The sequence below is a fragment of the Phaseolus vulgaris genome, chromosome 1, assembly GCF_051622355.1.
Source record: "Phaseolus vulgaris cultivar YP4 chromosome 1, ASM5162235v1, whole genome shotgun sequence".
NCBI lineage: Eukaryota > Viridiplantae > Streptophyta > Magnoliopsida > Fabales > Fabaceae > Phaseolus > Phaseolus vulgaris.
Genome location: NC_143498.1, coordinates 8,091,643 through 8,103,983, shown reverse-complemented (window position 1 = coordinate 8,103,983; position 12,341 = coordinate 8,091,643). Strand labels below are relative to the sequence as shown.

Below are 12,341 nucleotides of genomic sequence, written 5' to 3'. Positions count from 1 at the left end.
TTCAATTTCCCTAATTTTTGCTAAATTACATAAGTTTTTTCCTTTCATTTTCACGCACCATAAACACGACTTAAAGTTGAACCTCACATTAGTTAATCATTTTACACCAAATCCAAAATCACCACCTTTCAAGTTTTTTTTTTCAAGAGCTTCTTTCAAGATAAATTTATCTTTTTGTGAGTGAGTAAATATATTTATGTTAAATTAGACTTAAAATATATTTTAATATATTTAAAATTATAAATATCAATAATAGTAATTTTCGTAAAATAAAGAGGTAATATATGATAAAGTGCATTATAATTGTTATTTAAGGAGAAGACTATATCACCAAAATTAGCAGCATTAGCAAATTCATATATTCTTTACAAAATAATGTTCATATAAAAATTTTATTTGACTATATAATATGAAAAAAATCAATCACTTGATTTTTGTAAAATATTTACCTATAATTCAATCTGATAGGATGAATAAAAAATAAATTATCAAAACTTACCAATATTTATAAAAAGAAGTAGACATAAAATTGTGATAAAATTAAAGATAAAAATATATAAAATCCATTCTGATTGGTGCAACTAACTTTCCTGTTTTCTCAGACTGTTTTAAATATTGAGTTCAAAATTTGTTATTATAATAAATTGAAAAATTATGAGTGAATAAAAAAAGTATCTGGGTTTTAAGACAGTTGTTGGTAAAAGCTCAAAATATTGAAAAAATCTCTAAATATATAGTATTATTTATTATTTATTTATTCTTAAATATTTAATTTAAAATTAATAAATATAATTATTTAGTTGCTGCTTTTTTTGTTAGCTTTGGAAAAGATAGTGATTAAATAAATGTTGTCTGCCTCAGCATTGGATCAATCACACACGTTTTGCACTTTTCCCTCTCTCTCTCTCTCTCTAAATGCTTTCTTTCTCTCTTAGACTCTGAAACTTTTCTTTATTTTTTTAAGGCCAGAGAAGAAGAACATCACCACCACCAACAATAACAGCAGCAGCAGAATAAGGTGAAGCTATTGAATTCACTTGAAAATTATCACTTTTTTTTCCAACCCATCTTCCCTTTTCCTTAATCATTCCTTCTTTTTGGACGAAGAAATTCGGGTAATCATTATCGACCCGAATTGAAACTGGATATAATATATTGACTTTTTTTCCCGGGGTGATCATCGAGATACTCAGAAATTGAAAACATGGGTTAATTGGGATTTTGATTTAATTTTAAATTTTTTTTTTTCATCGTTGTTGTTGAACAAATTAATGGGAAATTTTTATTGAAAAGGGTTTGTTTGTTTTATTTTATTTTGTAAAAAGGTATTTTTTTTTCTTCTGTTTGTTCACTGTTGGTTTGTTGTGTTGAGCTTATTTTGAGCGCTGAAAGAACGGGAATGTGGGTGTTTTGTTTGTAATTTATTTTATTTTAATTTTTGGTGATTGTTGTGTGGTTCGGTGAAAGTGTGTTCTTTATGAATGAAGCGACACCCTCTTTCTGGGGATGAAATTATGGGCCATTTAGTAGCAATTAAAAACAAAAGCAACTAATTTTTTGTTGTTGTTGTTGAGGACTTTCATCTCAAGACTGAGTTTGTTAGTTGATTCTTCTATGATCAATTGATAAATGAAGTTACTTTGCAGTTTGCTTCATGTTGTTTTCTGTTGATCATCTTCTAATATGTATTGTTTCTTCTTTTTCTTTTCCCTGTTTTGAATTGTTCATTTTAGCTGAATATTATTTTAAATGATTCAGATTTTGGGGTTCCTTGAGAGTACTAGCACCCCAATTGAATGGTTTTAACAGATTATAAGGATAATAACGTGTGTTAATATGGCTATGGTTTGATTGTCTAATCAAGCTTTGTGTACTTATTGGTAGAGTTTGTCACATGACCAAAAGGGAATGGAATGTCTTTTTATATTCTTGGTTCTACTCTTTAGTAGAACCAAAACTAATCATATTTTTAACCTTATTTCCTGTTTTGTTAATTTTCCAAAATACCCAAACATGAAATAAAATCTCTATATTATGTTTAATCTGTTTCGTTCTTAGGTGTTTATCTCACAGTACCAATCTGTGATTAAATAGTATCGTATTGTCTCAGAGAAGTTAGAGTATGAGCTCTTTGTCTTTTGTACTATACATAAAACAAAGTATTGGTAGTTTTTCCCTGGTGATTAGAAAACCTGTACAAAGCCATTGGAGTGACTCTTCCAGTAGTCAAACTAGACATATCGTTGTAGATTTGTGGTTAAAGCTCTAGAACATGTTTTCATGGTTTGTAACAGGCTGCTTGGAAGATTCAATAATTCAACTTAGCTTCTTGCTAGAAGTATTGACTGTTTGGCGAATTCTTGTTGCTGATTTTCTTAAATTTTTATCATTTGAGTTTAGAGTGTTTAATTATTCCAAAATTTTTAGAATTATCTGACATGATTTTCAATTTCCTCACCTGTTCAGTTCATTCTCTTTTCTTATCTATTTATGAAGAAGAAGAAAAGGAAGTAAAACACAAACTCATTCATTGTTTCTACCTATCTGTCTCACTTGTTTTGTTCCTAATTGAAAGAAAAAAAAAGATAACTCTATCTTGATCCACTTTACATTGAAATATTAGTTTCATAGTATAGTATTTCTTATGTATGAGCTTTTATTGTTTCTTATGCAAAAGGAATTTTTGTTGTATCTGCGGAGAATGTTTGGAATATAAGAATTTGAATAGTTATATCTTGTTTTCTTTTGTAAGTTTTGACACTCTAATTAGTTTAAGGCGTTCTTATTTTTTTAAGAATACTTTTGTATGCAAGTTCTTTCTAGGAACATAAAATTAAATCTTCTGTTACATGTTCCTTATCCATTTCATGATCATTTAACAATGACATTTCTTTTGTTCAAGTTTTTTCTTTCGAACTATTTTTTTTCTTTTCATGGGTGATTACTGCCTTTCTTTGACTGTCCAGTCATTTTTTTCCCCTGTAAGTTGAGTTCCAATCTTTTTGTATGCTTGATGTAAGGACTATTTTCTAATGCAAATAATGAAGATTTCAAAGAAGGAATATGAAAAATATGGTTTTAAACATGACAAATTTAGAATGATTTCTAGATATGCCACTTAATTTATAAAAGATTATTCAAAAGCATAAAACTGGGAAAGTTCCTATTTTCTTGATTATATTCAAACTTAATATTTAGGCACTGGAAGTGGGGCTGCTAGTCTGGGCAGACGTTAAATTGCAACTATATTATGTGATAGATTAGTGACAAAAGAAAACTCTGAAATATACTGTAATCTGTATTGAAGATAATGGACATTTCCAGCTAAGCCTTCCCGCTATACTTAGACCATTTCCTATACTATACATGCCAAATTTTGGCCTGCCCTCCACATCCTGTGTCACCTGGCCCTAATCATCTATACGGTCCTATCATTATGGATATAAATTTGAGAAACATGTAAAACTATTTTCACATACAACCTACATTCTACCTGTGACAATCTTGAAAATTCTATGTTATTTATGCTTATTTTTGCTTTGTCCATTGTCGTGATTTTCTTTAATCTGTTGGCCTGGTTAGTGTTCAATAATCTAATAACTAGTGTCACGTCATTTGTTGCAGATTTGGTGGTAATCAGCAATTGATGGAAGAGTATTCTGGTCGAAGAGGCGTGGATGGGGTGGTAGTCCCTAGAAAGGGGATGAGCCATGTACTTAGAGATACTGCTAATACTAGAGAACGAACAGGTCAAGTTTGCAGCAAATTGAGTTGCAGTAGTAGAGCCAATACTCCCAAAGTTTCTCAAGTCAGATCTTCTGAAAAGGGTAAATCTCCGAGGCCTTTATCCCAGTCCTCTTCAAGTAGCAAGGAACCAATTAGAAGTTCCTCTAGATCTACTAGTAACCCAGAAAAACGAATTATGGAACCTCGGAAAATATTATCCTCTCAGTTTGAGGCAGATTCATCTGAAAGTAGTAGTGTACAGGATGAACCAGAATTTTCAGAGCTCATTCCTCCAGCAGAAGAAAATCAGAGAGGGCCTAAATCCAGGGGGGGAAGTTCAGAGTCTAGTTATGCGAGTCTGATGGAAGTAGGAAGCTCCAGTACAGTATCAAATACTAGATCTCCAAGGAATTTAAATCAAAGACCTGGACTTCGTGGACAAGAAATCAAAAGCAGTGGTCCAGTGAGACATGCTGTTTCAAGCAGTTATGGATTGAGGAACATCAGATGCAACACTATATCTGATAGCACCCAACCTGGTTGTTCATCATCAGATTCAAGTCTTAATAGAAGGAAGGATACAATAAAAAAGAGAAACTGTGAAGGGGAAAGTAGTTCCACTGTCAGAGGGAAGAATATCACTGGGTCTTCACTGGAAGGACGGAATTCTGGCTCCAGAAATGGCATATCTATATCTGATTCAGGAAGAACAAGAAATACACCCTCTCACCGGAATACCAGTATGACACCAGTAAGAACTCAAAGATCAGCTAGTGGTCATGCCAGGGGAAGGTTTTATAGCCAAGGAAATGAAAATCCTTTGGCAACCAGAGAGTTCCCTCATTCTGGTGATGTTAATCCTCATGGCATTTCGTGTCATATTTCTATGGAGACTCCTTTAACATGCTCAAGCTCTAGTGGTAGACCAAGCAATAGCAGTGAGCAGTTACCTTGTGTCACGCCTCTGTCTCCTGAAGATGACATCATTCATTCTCTAATAAATGATGGGGACGGCTATCGACATTACAATATGGACAGTATTGATGGGGTAATTTTTTGGTTTGAACATGTGAGCACATATTTTAATATTCCATGATCAGAGAACTCAAAAATAAAGTACTATATTTTAAATTATGTAGATATTATTGGCCCTTGAGAGGATTCAACAAGGTCGAGAGCTAACCCATGAGGTAATTTTTGACTAAAAGTTAACTCAACTTAGCTGCCCAGTTATCCAACAACTTTCACTTGTGTCCTTGCAGCAAATTCTTTCGTTTGGGACCAACTTGTTCGATAATGGATTAAACTTTTATGACCACCACAGAGACATGCGGTTGGATATTGATGACATGTCCTATGAGGTATTTTAATGTCACGGGGCTCAAATCAGTTTCTTATTTCCTTTTGTTGCATCAAATGTAGAATGGCTTGTGCTTTGTTGGCTGTATGGCATAACAGTTTTGGATAAAAATTTCTCAAGAATAATGCATGTTCCTAAAAGTAAAATTGGTGCTTAAAACCTTGGTCTAATTGATGTTTACAGGTAGAATGTTAAGGGGAAAGGTTGGAAATGTAACTGTGTCGAGGGAGGTGGCTTTAAGAAGAGAGTGTTATCCTTAAGGATGTAGCACCCTTGGGATTAAAAGTCATTAAGTTTTATTTTTTCTAGTTTATCAATTATCAATTCTTAGCTCCAGAAGTTTCTCATTGATGACAGGAACTCTTAGCTCTAGAAGAGAGGATGGGAACTGTGAGCACAGCTCTATCGGAGGAAGCACTTGCAGAATCTCTTAAAAGAAGTATATATCAGTCTCCACCTACACATGATACAGACGAGAACTGTAATGAGGATAAGGATGACATCAAATGCTGCATTTGCCAGGTATTTTTATAATATGTATCTCAACTTTTGCTAGGATGATGCTCACATGGAAAATGGCCCATCATCATGCTCTAAATGCATCTCCTTGTGTTTACTAGGATGCAACTTGACAAATTTTATTTGATATTTAATTCCTTTCTAGGAGAGAGTATAAGCATTTAGAATTTTGTTTCCTTTTCTCATAAGAGGAACATGTAGATGTTTGGTGCAATTTTCAGCTCTAGCAAAATTACACTAACAATGTATAGAGATTAAACTCTTTTATTTTACTGATTTGGATGCATTTGCTTAATATGCAGGAGGAATATGTTATTGGTGATGAACTTGGGGACCTGCCATGCAAGCATAGGTTTCATGTGGTTTGCATAGAGGAGTGGATGGGGCTGAAGAACTGGTGCCCTATTTGTAAATTATCTGCAGCACTGTCTAATAATTCATCTTCACCTCATTGATTGCATTCTTCCTTTTACTTTTCATTTTGTACAAAAATACAGTTACAGATTTCCTCATCTCTTCCTATTCATCATATTTTCATAGCCAATATCTTCATCCCTACACTAATAAGCTAAGCCACTGGATTGGAATTTGAAACTTCTTCATATGTTGATTTTGGTTGTTCATGTTGATTTCAAAATAAATTGAAAGTCTGAAAAAGGATTGAAGATGTATAAATAAGCATGCATACCAAGATACACGATGGTTGGATATATTAGGTACTATACAAGCAACAAATAATTCAAAAAAATTACTTTTATACTCTTAAAAATAATGCTCTCATCTAACAACCAACTTTAATAATATATATTATGATTTTATATTAAAAAATAAATAAATAATTTTTCTTTTAGTGGTGTTAATTTGTCTTTTAGTGATGTCAAACAAATTACTAATAAGAGAATAAAACAAACTACTTCTAATATAGATGTATAGCAATTAACATGCAAATTGAAAATATAGTTAAAATTCAGGCATGATTTACATAGGCAATTTCGTATCTTATTGTGAGTTCTTAAATAATAATATATATTATTATTTGATGTGTGTAATTTATAATTTGAATGAAATATTATTAGATTAGAGAAATAATATAGGTTACAAATTTATTTCTACTTTTTTTTTTCTTATTGTTTCATAAGTAACAAAAGAATAGTAACGAGATTAGAAATGCTGTAACTTAAAAGTATAATTAAAGAACAAAATATGAATATAAAATATATAAACAAGATCGAGATATTCCCATAATATATTATTATAAATTTAATATGCATATGAAATTTGTTGTTGTATTTATGTGATAAAAATATAAATAAGAGAATGGCTCTTTTATATTCTTTTGACTTCATTTTTCATAGGATAAAGAATATAAATCATAAAATACATTTCATGTATTAAGTTGTCCTAACATCTATTTATGAAACATTTCATTAAAACTTGTGTGGTTTTATTAATGGAGTGTGTATTTTTAACTTAAAATGATTTTAAAATTAACTAAGTTGAAGTGGAAGTTTCAAAACGGTTCGTCAACTCCAATCTTATTTCAAGGTTAAATTCTTAAGTTCAATCCTACATCCAACCAATATGTTAATAAATTTAAATAGAAAATAATTAAAGCACATTAATGGAATTATTTTAACTTTTAGAAATAATAAATTGATACAGAAATGACAGCATTATATATTTTAATGTTTTTTTTTAAATATTATTTTTTTAAAAAAGAATTGACAGCCCAGAAATGCTAGAATAGCCATTTTGATTATAATTGACTATAGCCAACAATCTGCTATTAATCTATTTTACTATAAAATTATTGAATTCCTTTTAAGTTAAATCGATTTCAGTCTCAACTTTGTTTTAATGGTTTTTCAAACTTATCCCTGCAACCTCATGTATTTTGACTCTTCGAATCAGAATTGGTAACTAACAAGATTCTTTAAGTAAAAGAGAAAAAAAAAATGTTGAGAGAAAATATGCAAAATTTCCCAGGTCTTTTGCTCTATGAATGTAATGCCATCTACCACACCATGAATTTGCCTTCAAAGCTTCCCCTGCTACTTGTAAGAACCTCCAAAACATTGATATTCTTGAAGAAGAATGGCACGATAATAGAAAGCACAAAAGGTACTCAGATGACTTTAGAAAGTTACAACAAGAAATTACAGAGTGCCATATGAACCAAATGTTGCCTTTGGTTCATTTTTTAATTTCATTTAGTCTACATAGTTACAAAAGAGAGCCACCTGAGATCATTCTACTTTCTTCTTCCAAAATTTTGCTAGAATAATGTTGAAAATAAAAACAAAGTAGCATGAAAATAAACCAAATATGTGTGATCTTACTGGAAGCGCATAATGCTGTCAAAGGCAATGTGTCAAGAACTTTTTCAGTCACAGATAAACATATCTAATCGATTCAGTGCTGAATCCACTTCAATATTCACATCAAAACATGTTAAATCCAATGGCTTTTGCATCCTACTTCTCAAACATGTTGATCTTTTCATTTCCACCAACCTGTAAATCTGAACATATATTACAACTTAATTCTCTCTGCGGTTTTGAGAGTTGCTTGCTGAAATCACTGTAGAAAACCAAGGACAAACGAGAATCATGGTTTAAAAATAAAAACATAACATAGGCATTTGTCTCAAAGAACCTGATGATTGGTTACCAGATCATTTATTCGCATAATTAACATAAGAAAATGGTAGAGAATCAAAATATTATCAATCTTCCTGTACCCCCAGTACATCCATGAGCAGCATACACAACAAGCCATTGGTGGGTAACCTGTATCGATCTGTCTGACTTTTAACAAGTAACTTACTAATTATGCAATCACCATGTTCTCTGGTACACTGTTTAAATATCTTCAGTTATATGATAGTTAGCACATTGCAGGGGGGACATGTGAGTACAGAATTTTCCACTAAGCTCAGAGAATTGAATACAAACACATATATATAGGCATCCAAGGTTCCCCCAAGTTGTTCATTAAATTTGAATGCCCTTTAGGCTTTTAATTCTGAACTAGTAAAATAATTCCAGATAACATATAGCATAAGTCATAAAACTACTCAAATCTCAAAGAGATAAAATATCTCAATATAATTCATATACAAGACTCTGAAGATATTAAATGGATGTCAAATTTGAAAGTCTAACATACGATTAGAAATTCATTTATTGTTAACAAAACTAATTAAAACTAAACTCTAGGAGATATGAGCTATAGATCCACATGATGAATAAAATTGAAAACAAAAATTACTGCAGGTAATGGTGAAATTTGGAGTCATGGTGTTCATGCGTAAAACTGAAATGATCAAAGGAAATTTTAATTCATTTGTTATTAATATTGAATTTCAATCAATCCTCATATTCTAAAAATACATACAGAGCAACCGTTCGGTTCTTATACATGTCTTAGTTCCTTGATCCAAGCTACGCAAAAGTGTCCCTGCAAAACTTTCTGAGTCTTCTTTGTCATTGGCTGCAAAGCTAGCAAAAGCCTTGAGATCTCTACCAATGACACAGCCAACACCAATGCTATTCATATAACAGTGCAACCAATCCTGGGCTTCATTTGATGTTACCCTTGGTTGCGGATAAATGAATCTCTGAACCATCCTAGCACTGCACAATAGCAGAGATAAGATGATTTGGAGCTCAAAATCATTATTTGATCCTGGAAGAGTTCTCCATTTGATTTGTGGGGGCTTTCATCTGGTTCATCCTTGCAATAGGAACAGAGCTAGTGAGTCAATGATCACCAGCCATGACTGAGCCATCAGAACCAGAAGAAGCAAGGCCAACCTTTGCTTAAAACAATTTCAAAAGATGTCATTCCTCAAATGATCGCATAGAAATTTTCTCTAATTGTACTGGCCAATCTTCTCCAAGTAGCTGTGGATTTAGCTCCATAGCAACTTTAAAATCATGCAAAGATACCAAGTGTGGTGGTCCTTGTCCAGCCTCAGGTTCTGCCAGCCCACCACCGGCACTCTGCACATGTAAATGATTATTTGGCCAGACACCATTAATGACCTTCCCCTGAATCGGCTGTTTCGAGACAGGAAGCTTCCTCTGTTCATTTGCAGACCTAGCTCCTACTAAATTAACACAAGATCTGATCAACCTTTTCAAGTACACATCTAACATATTATTCAATGTATTTGCACATTCCATAGAAACACCTCCAAGGCCCTGTACTGCGGCAATCTGCTCCATGCGCCTTCTCAATGTATCTGTATTAGATAATCTACCACTGTCACAACAACTAACAAAATTACTAGTGCCATTCACTGGCAACGCTTTGTGAGCCCCACCAACACTTCTGGTGCAGTAGGGAATCCCAAGTGGTGCTAACAAGGGACTTCTAGAAAAATTGAGGCAACTTAACCGCTCTACGTCTTCCCCATCTTCAATAATTGATACATCGGTTGGTCCTTTGCCATGTATACTTGATTTCTCAGCAGGTCTCTGAAGAGAATCCCCCATACCATTCTCAGGTAGCTCATCAACTACCTGAAGATGTTGTGTAGGTCCTTGATAATTGCATGGAGTAAGAATTCCATTCTCCATATCAACCTTACTACTGCTGTCTTCTGTAGCTGTGGATTGATGAGCAACAGAATCAACTTTTCCATTTGGTCCAAGAGGGCTCAGTCTATCTTTAAGCTTTCGCACTCCAGACCTTAACTTGCGTGGCGAAACCGGCACAACCCCATTGGACCAAATGGAAACGTTCTGATTTTGGATGTTAACAACACTAAGTTCGTGTCCATCCTCTCGACCAGATGCATGATTGACAAGTGTTCCAGATTTTGGAGGACCTGTCAGATGCTGGACTCGGGGTGGGGTTTTGGCTTGGCAGGCATTTTTCAGAATTGACTTTATGAAATGATTGTGTAACGGAAGATTCTCCCTGCCAAGTACCCGATAACATGACCTATCAAATTCAGTCTTGCTCAGCTTCTGACTCAGAAACCTGTTCAAGTAATAAAAGTACTGCTTCGACTTCTCCGCCCCAATCCTCTTCAAAATCTGCGCCTTTAATTCGACCAAATTGATTCTTGAACTGAGTTGGGGTTGCATTTCTCAATCAATAGAATCATACACTACCCAACAAATCAAAATACAACCCACCCACACATGCGCAGCCTCAATAATCACAACAGCTACTTCTTCTTCCAAAGAACCCAAACCCTCCCCTCCCCCATATTATTCAACCCCAAATCAACTATCACAACCTCTGCCAATCACAACAACCAGACTCAGCACAAACCATCCTAACAACATTAAGCCCCCCGCAGAAAGAAACAACCTCGAACCCAAATACCGTTACCTTTAGCCCAAATTTCACTCACCACAAAATCACACAATGCACACATAGTCAAATCTCAACTCCCCATCACCCAGAACCCTAGAGATCAAACTAGAACAAAACACACTAAACCAAATTCAATTCAACAAATTGAATGACAAATCAAAACCCTAAGTGTGAACCACCACAAAGAGAACCTTACCACACCACTTACACCAATCTAAAAAACCCTCATTGCTTCCCGAAATTCCCAACACTGCACGAACTTTGAGTCCCGCAGAGATCACTGAATTAAACAAAATTAGAGAAATAAAAACAAAAAAACAGTAATATTAATAAAGTAATACGTAACAAAATGGGTCAAAATTTTGACATAACAAATAAAAGAAGAAAAAGAAGTGGAAAAAGTTAAGGGTTGGAGGTTTATTGAAGAAAAACACAAAGGGTTTTACGCATTGATTAAGCTCTGACCTCAACAAAGTTCGCGAATTTGCATTGAAATCTGGAACCATAGTTGCTACTTTTGAATCTTTGGAAACTTGATTATGGCCATGGCTCTTTTTTTTTCCTTTTTCTTTTTTTTTATGATTTATATATTCAACTTTGCTCTCTGTGTTGAAGCTCGATCTCCGGTAACAGTGTTTCTCTTCTTCTTTTCTTTTTGTTTGTTTTAATTATTTATTTATTTATTTTCACTTTCTTTTCTCTCTGTCTCCTTTTCTCAAACTCTATTTTTTTTCCTAGTTTGTTTATATTTTATTTGTTTCTTTTGTGATCTTTAGAAATTTGTTTCTTTGTTTGTTATGTTTTGAGACAGGATTTTATTTTGAGGGAGATATTTATTTTATTTGGTGATTTATAGGATTTACTTTGCTGATTTGGAGAGAGAAATAAAATAGGTCTGACATAGTGTGTGGGACTGAGAATTCGAATTAAAATATAAGATTTGATTTGTGATTAATTAAGGTCATTTAATTATAATACTGTTTTCTTTTTAAAAAAAATATAATAATCTTTTTAAGAATTAAAGTATTTAATGATATAAAGTATTTTAAAAAACCACTAAGATATAATTTTTTTATCTTATCTTATATCACTAAACTAAAAATACTAAAATAAGATCTCAAGAAATTTTGACTGAGTAACCTCGTAGTTGTTTTATTTGAGAATTTAAAATTTTAATTTGATAAACTTCAAAAAGACACATTTTCTTATTAATCCACTTTCACCAACCTGAAACCAACATAAAGATAACATAAAGATGTTTTTACATTTTCTTTCATACAATACTTTATAAGGAGTCATCCATATTACTTACTTGATAATTGTTATTATAGGTAAATTCTACTAAAGATAAATTTTTATCCTAATTGTCCAAATAATCCAACATATAAGTTCTAAGCAAATCTTA

At 32.8% G+C, this 12,341-nt stretch overlaps 2 protein-coding genes across 2 annotated transcripts; one reads left to right on the top strand and one right to left on the bottom strand.

The window, feature by feature from the left end:
- Positions 1-835: 835 nt before the first annotated feature.
- Positions 836-6,192, top strand: LOC137813408 (uncharacterized). The gene is made up of 6 exons (XM_068615633.2): positions 836-1,018; positions 3,625-4,774; positions 4,866-4,916; positions 4,989-5,087; positions 5,444-5,608; positions 5,908-6,192. The coding sequence occupies exons 2-6, from the start codon at positions 3,647-3,649 to the stop codon at positions 6,058-6,060; spliced, it is 1,596 nt and encodes a 531-aa protein (XP_068471734.2). The 5' UTR covers positions 836-1,018; positions 3,625-3,646; the 3' UTR covers positions 6,061-6,192.
- A 2,734-nt stretch (positions 6,193-8,926) lies between these two features.
- LOC137813407 (uncharacterized) lies at positions 8,927-11,588 on the bottom strand. Its single transcript, XM_068615631.1, has 2 exons — positions 11,402-11,588; positions 8,927-11,216 (listed from the first exon to the last, which is right to left on the bottom strand). The coding sequence occupies exon 2, from the start codon at positions 10,699-10,701 to the stop codon at positions 9,448-9,450; it is 1,254 nt and encodes a 417-aa protein (XP_068471732.1). The 5' UTR covers positions 10,702-11,216; positions 11,402-11,588; the 3' UTR covers positions 8,927-9,447.
- Between the last annotated feature and the right edge of the window lie 753 nt (positions 11,589-12,341).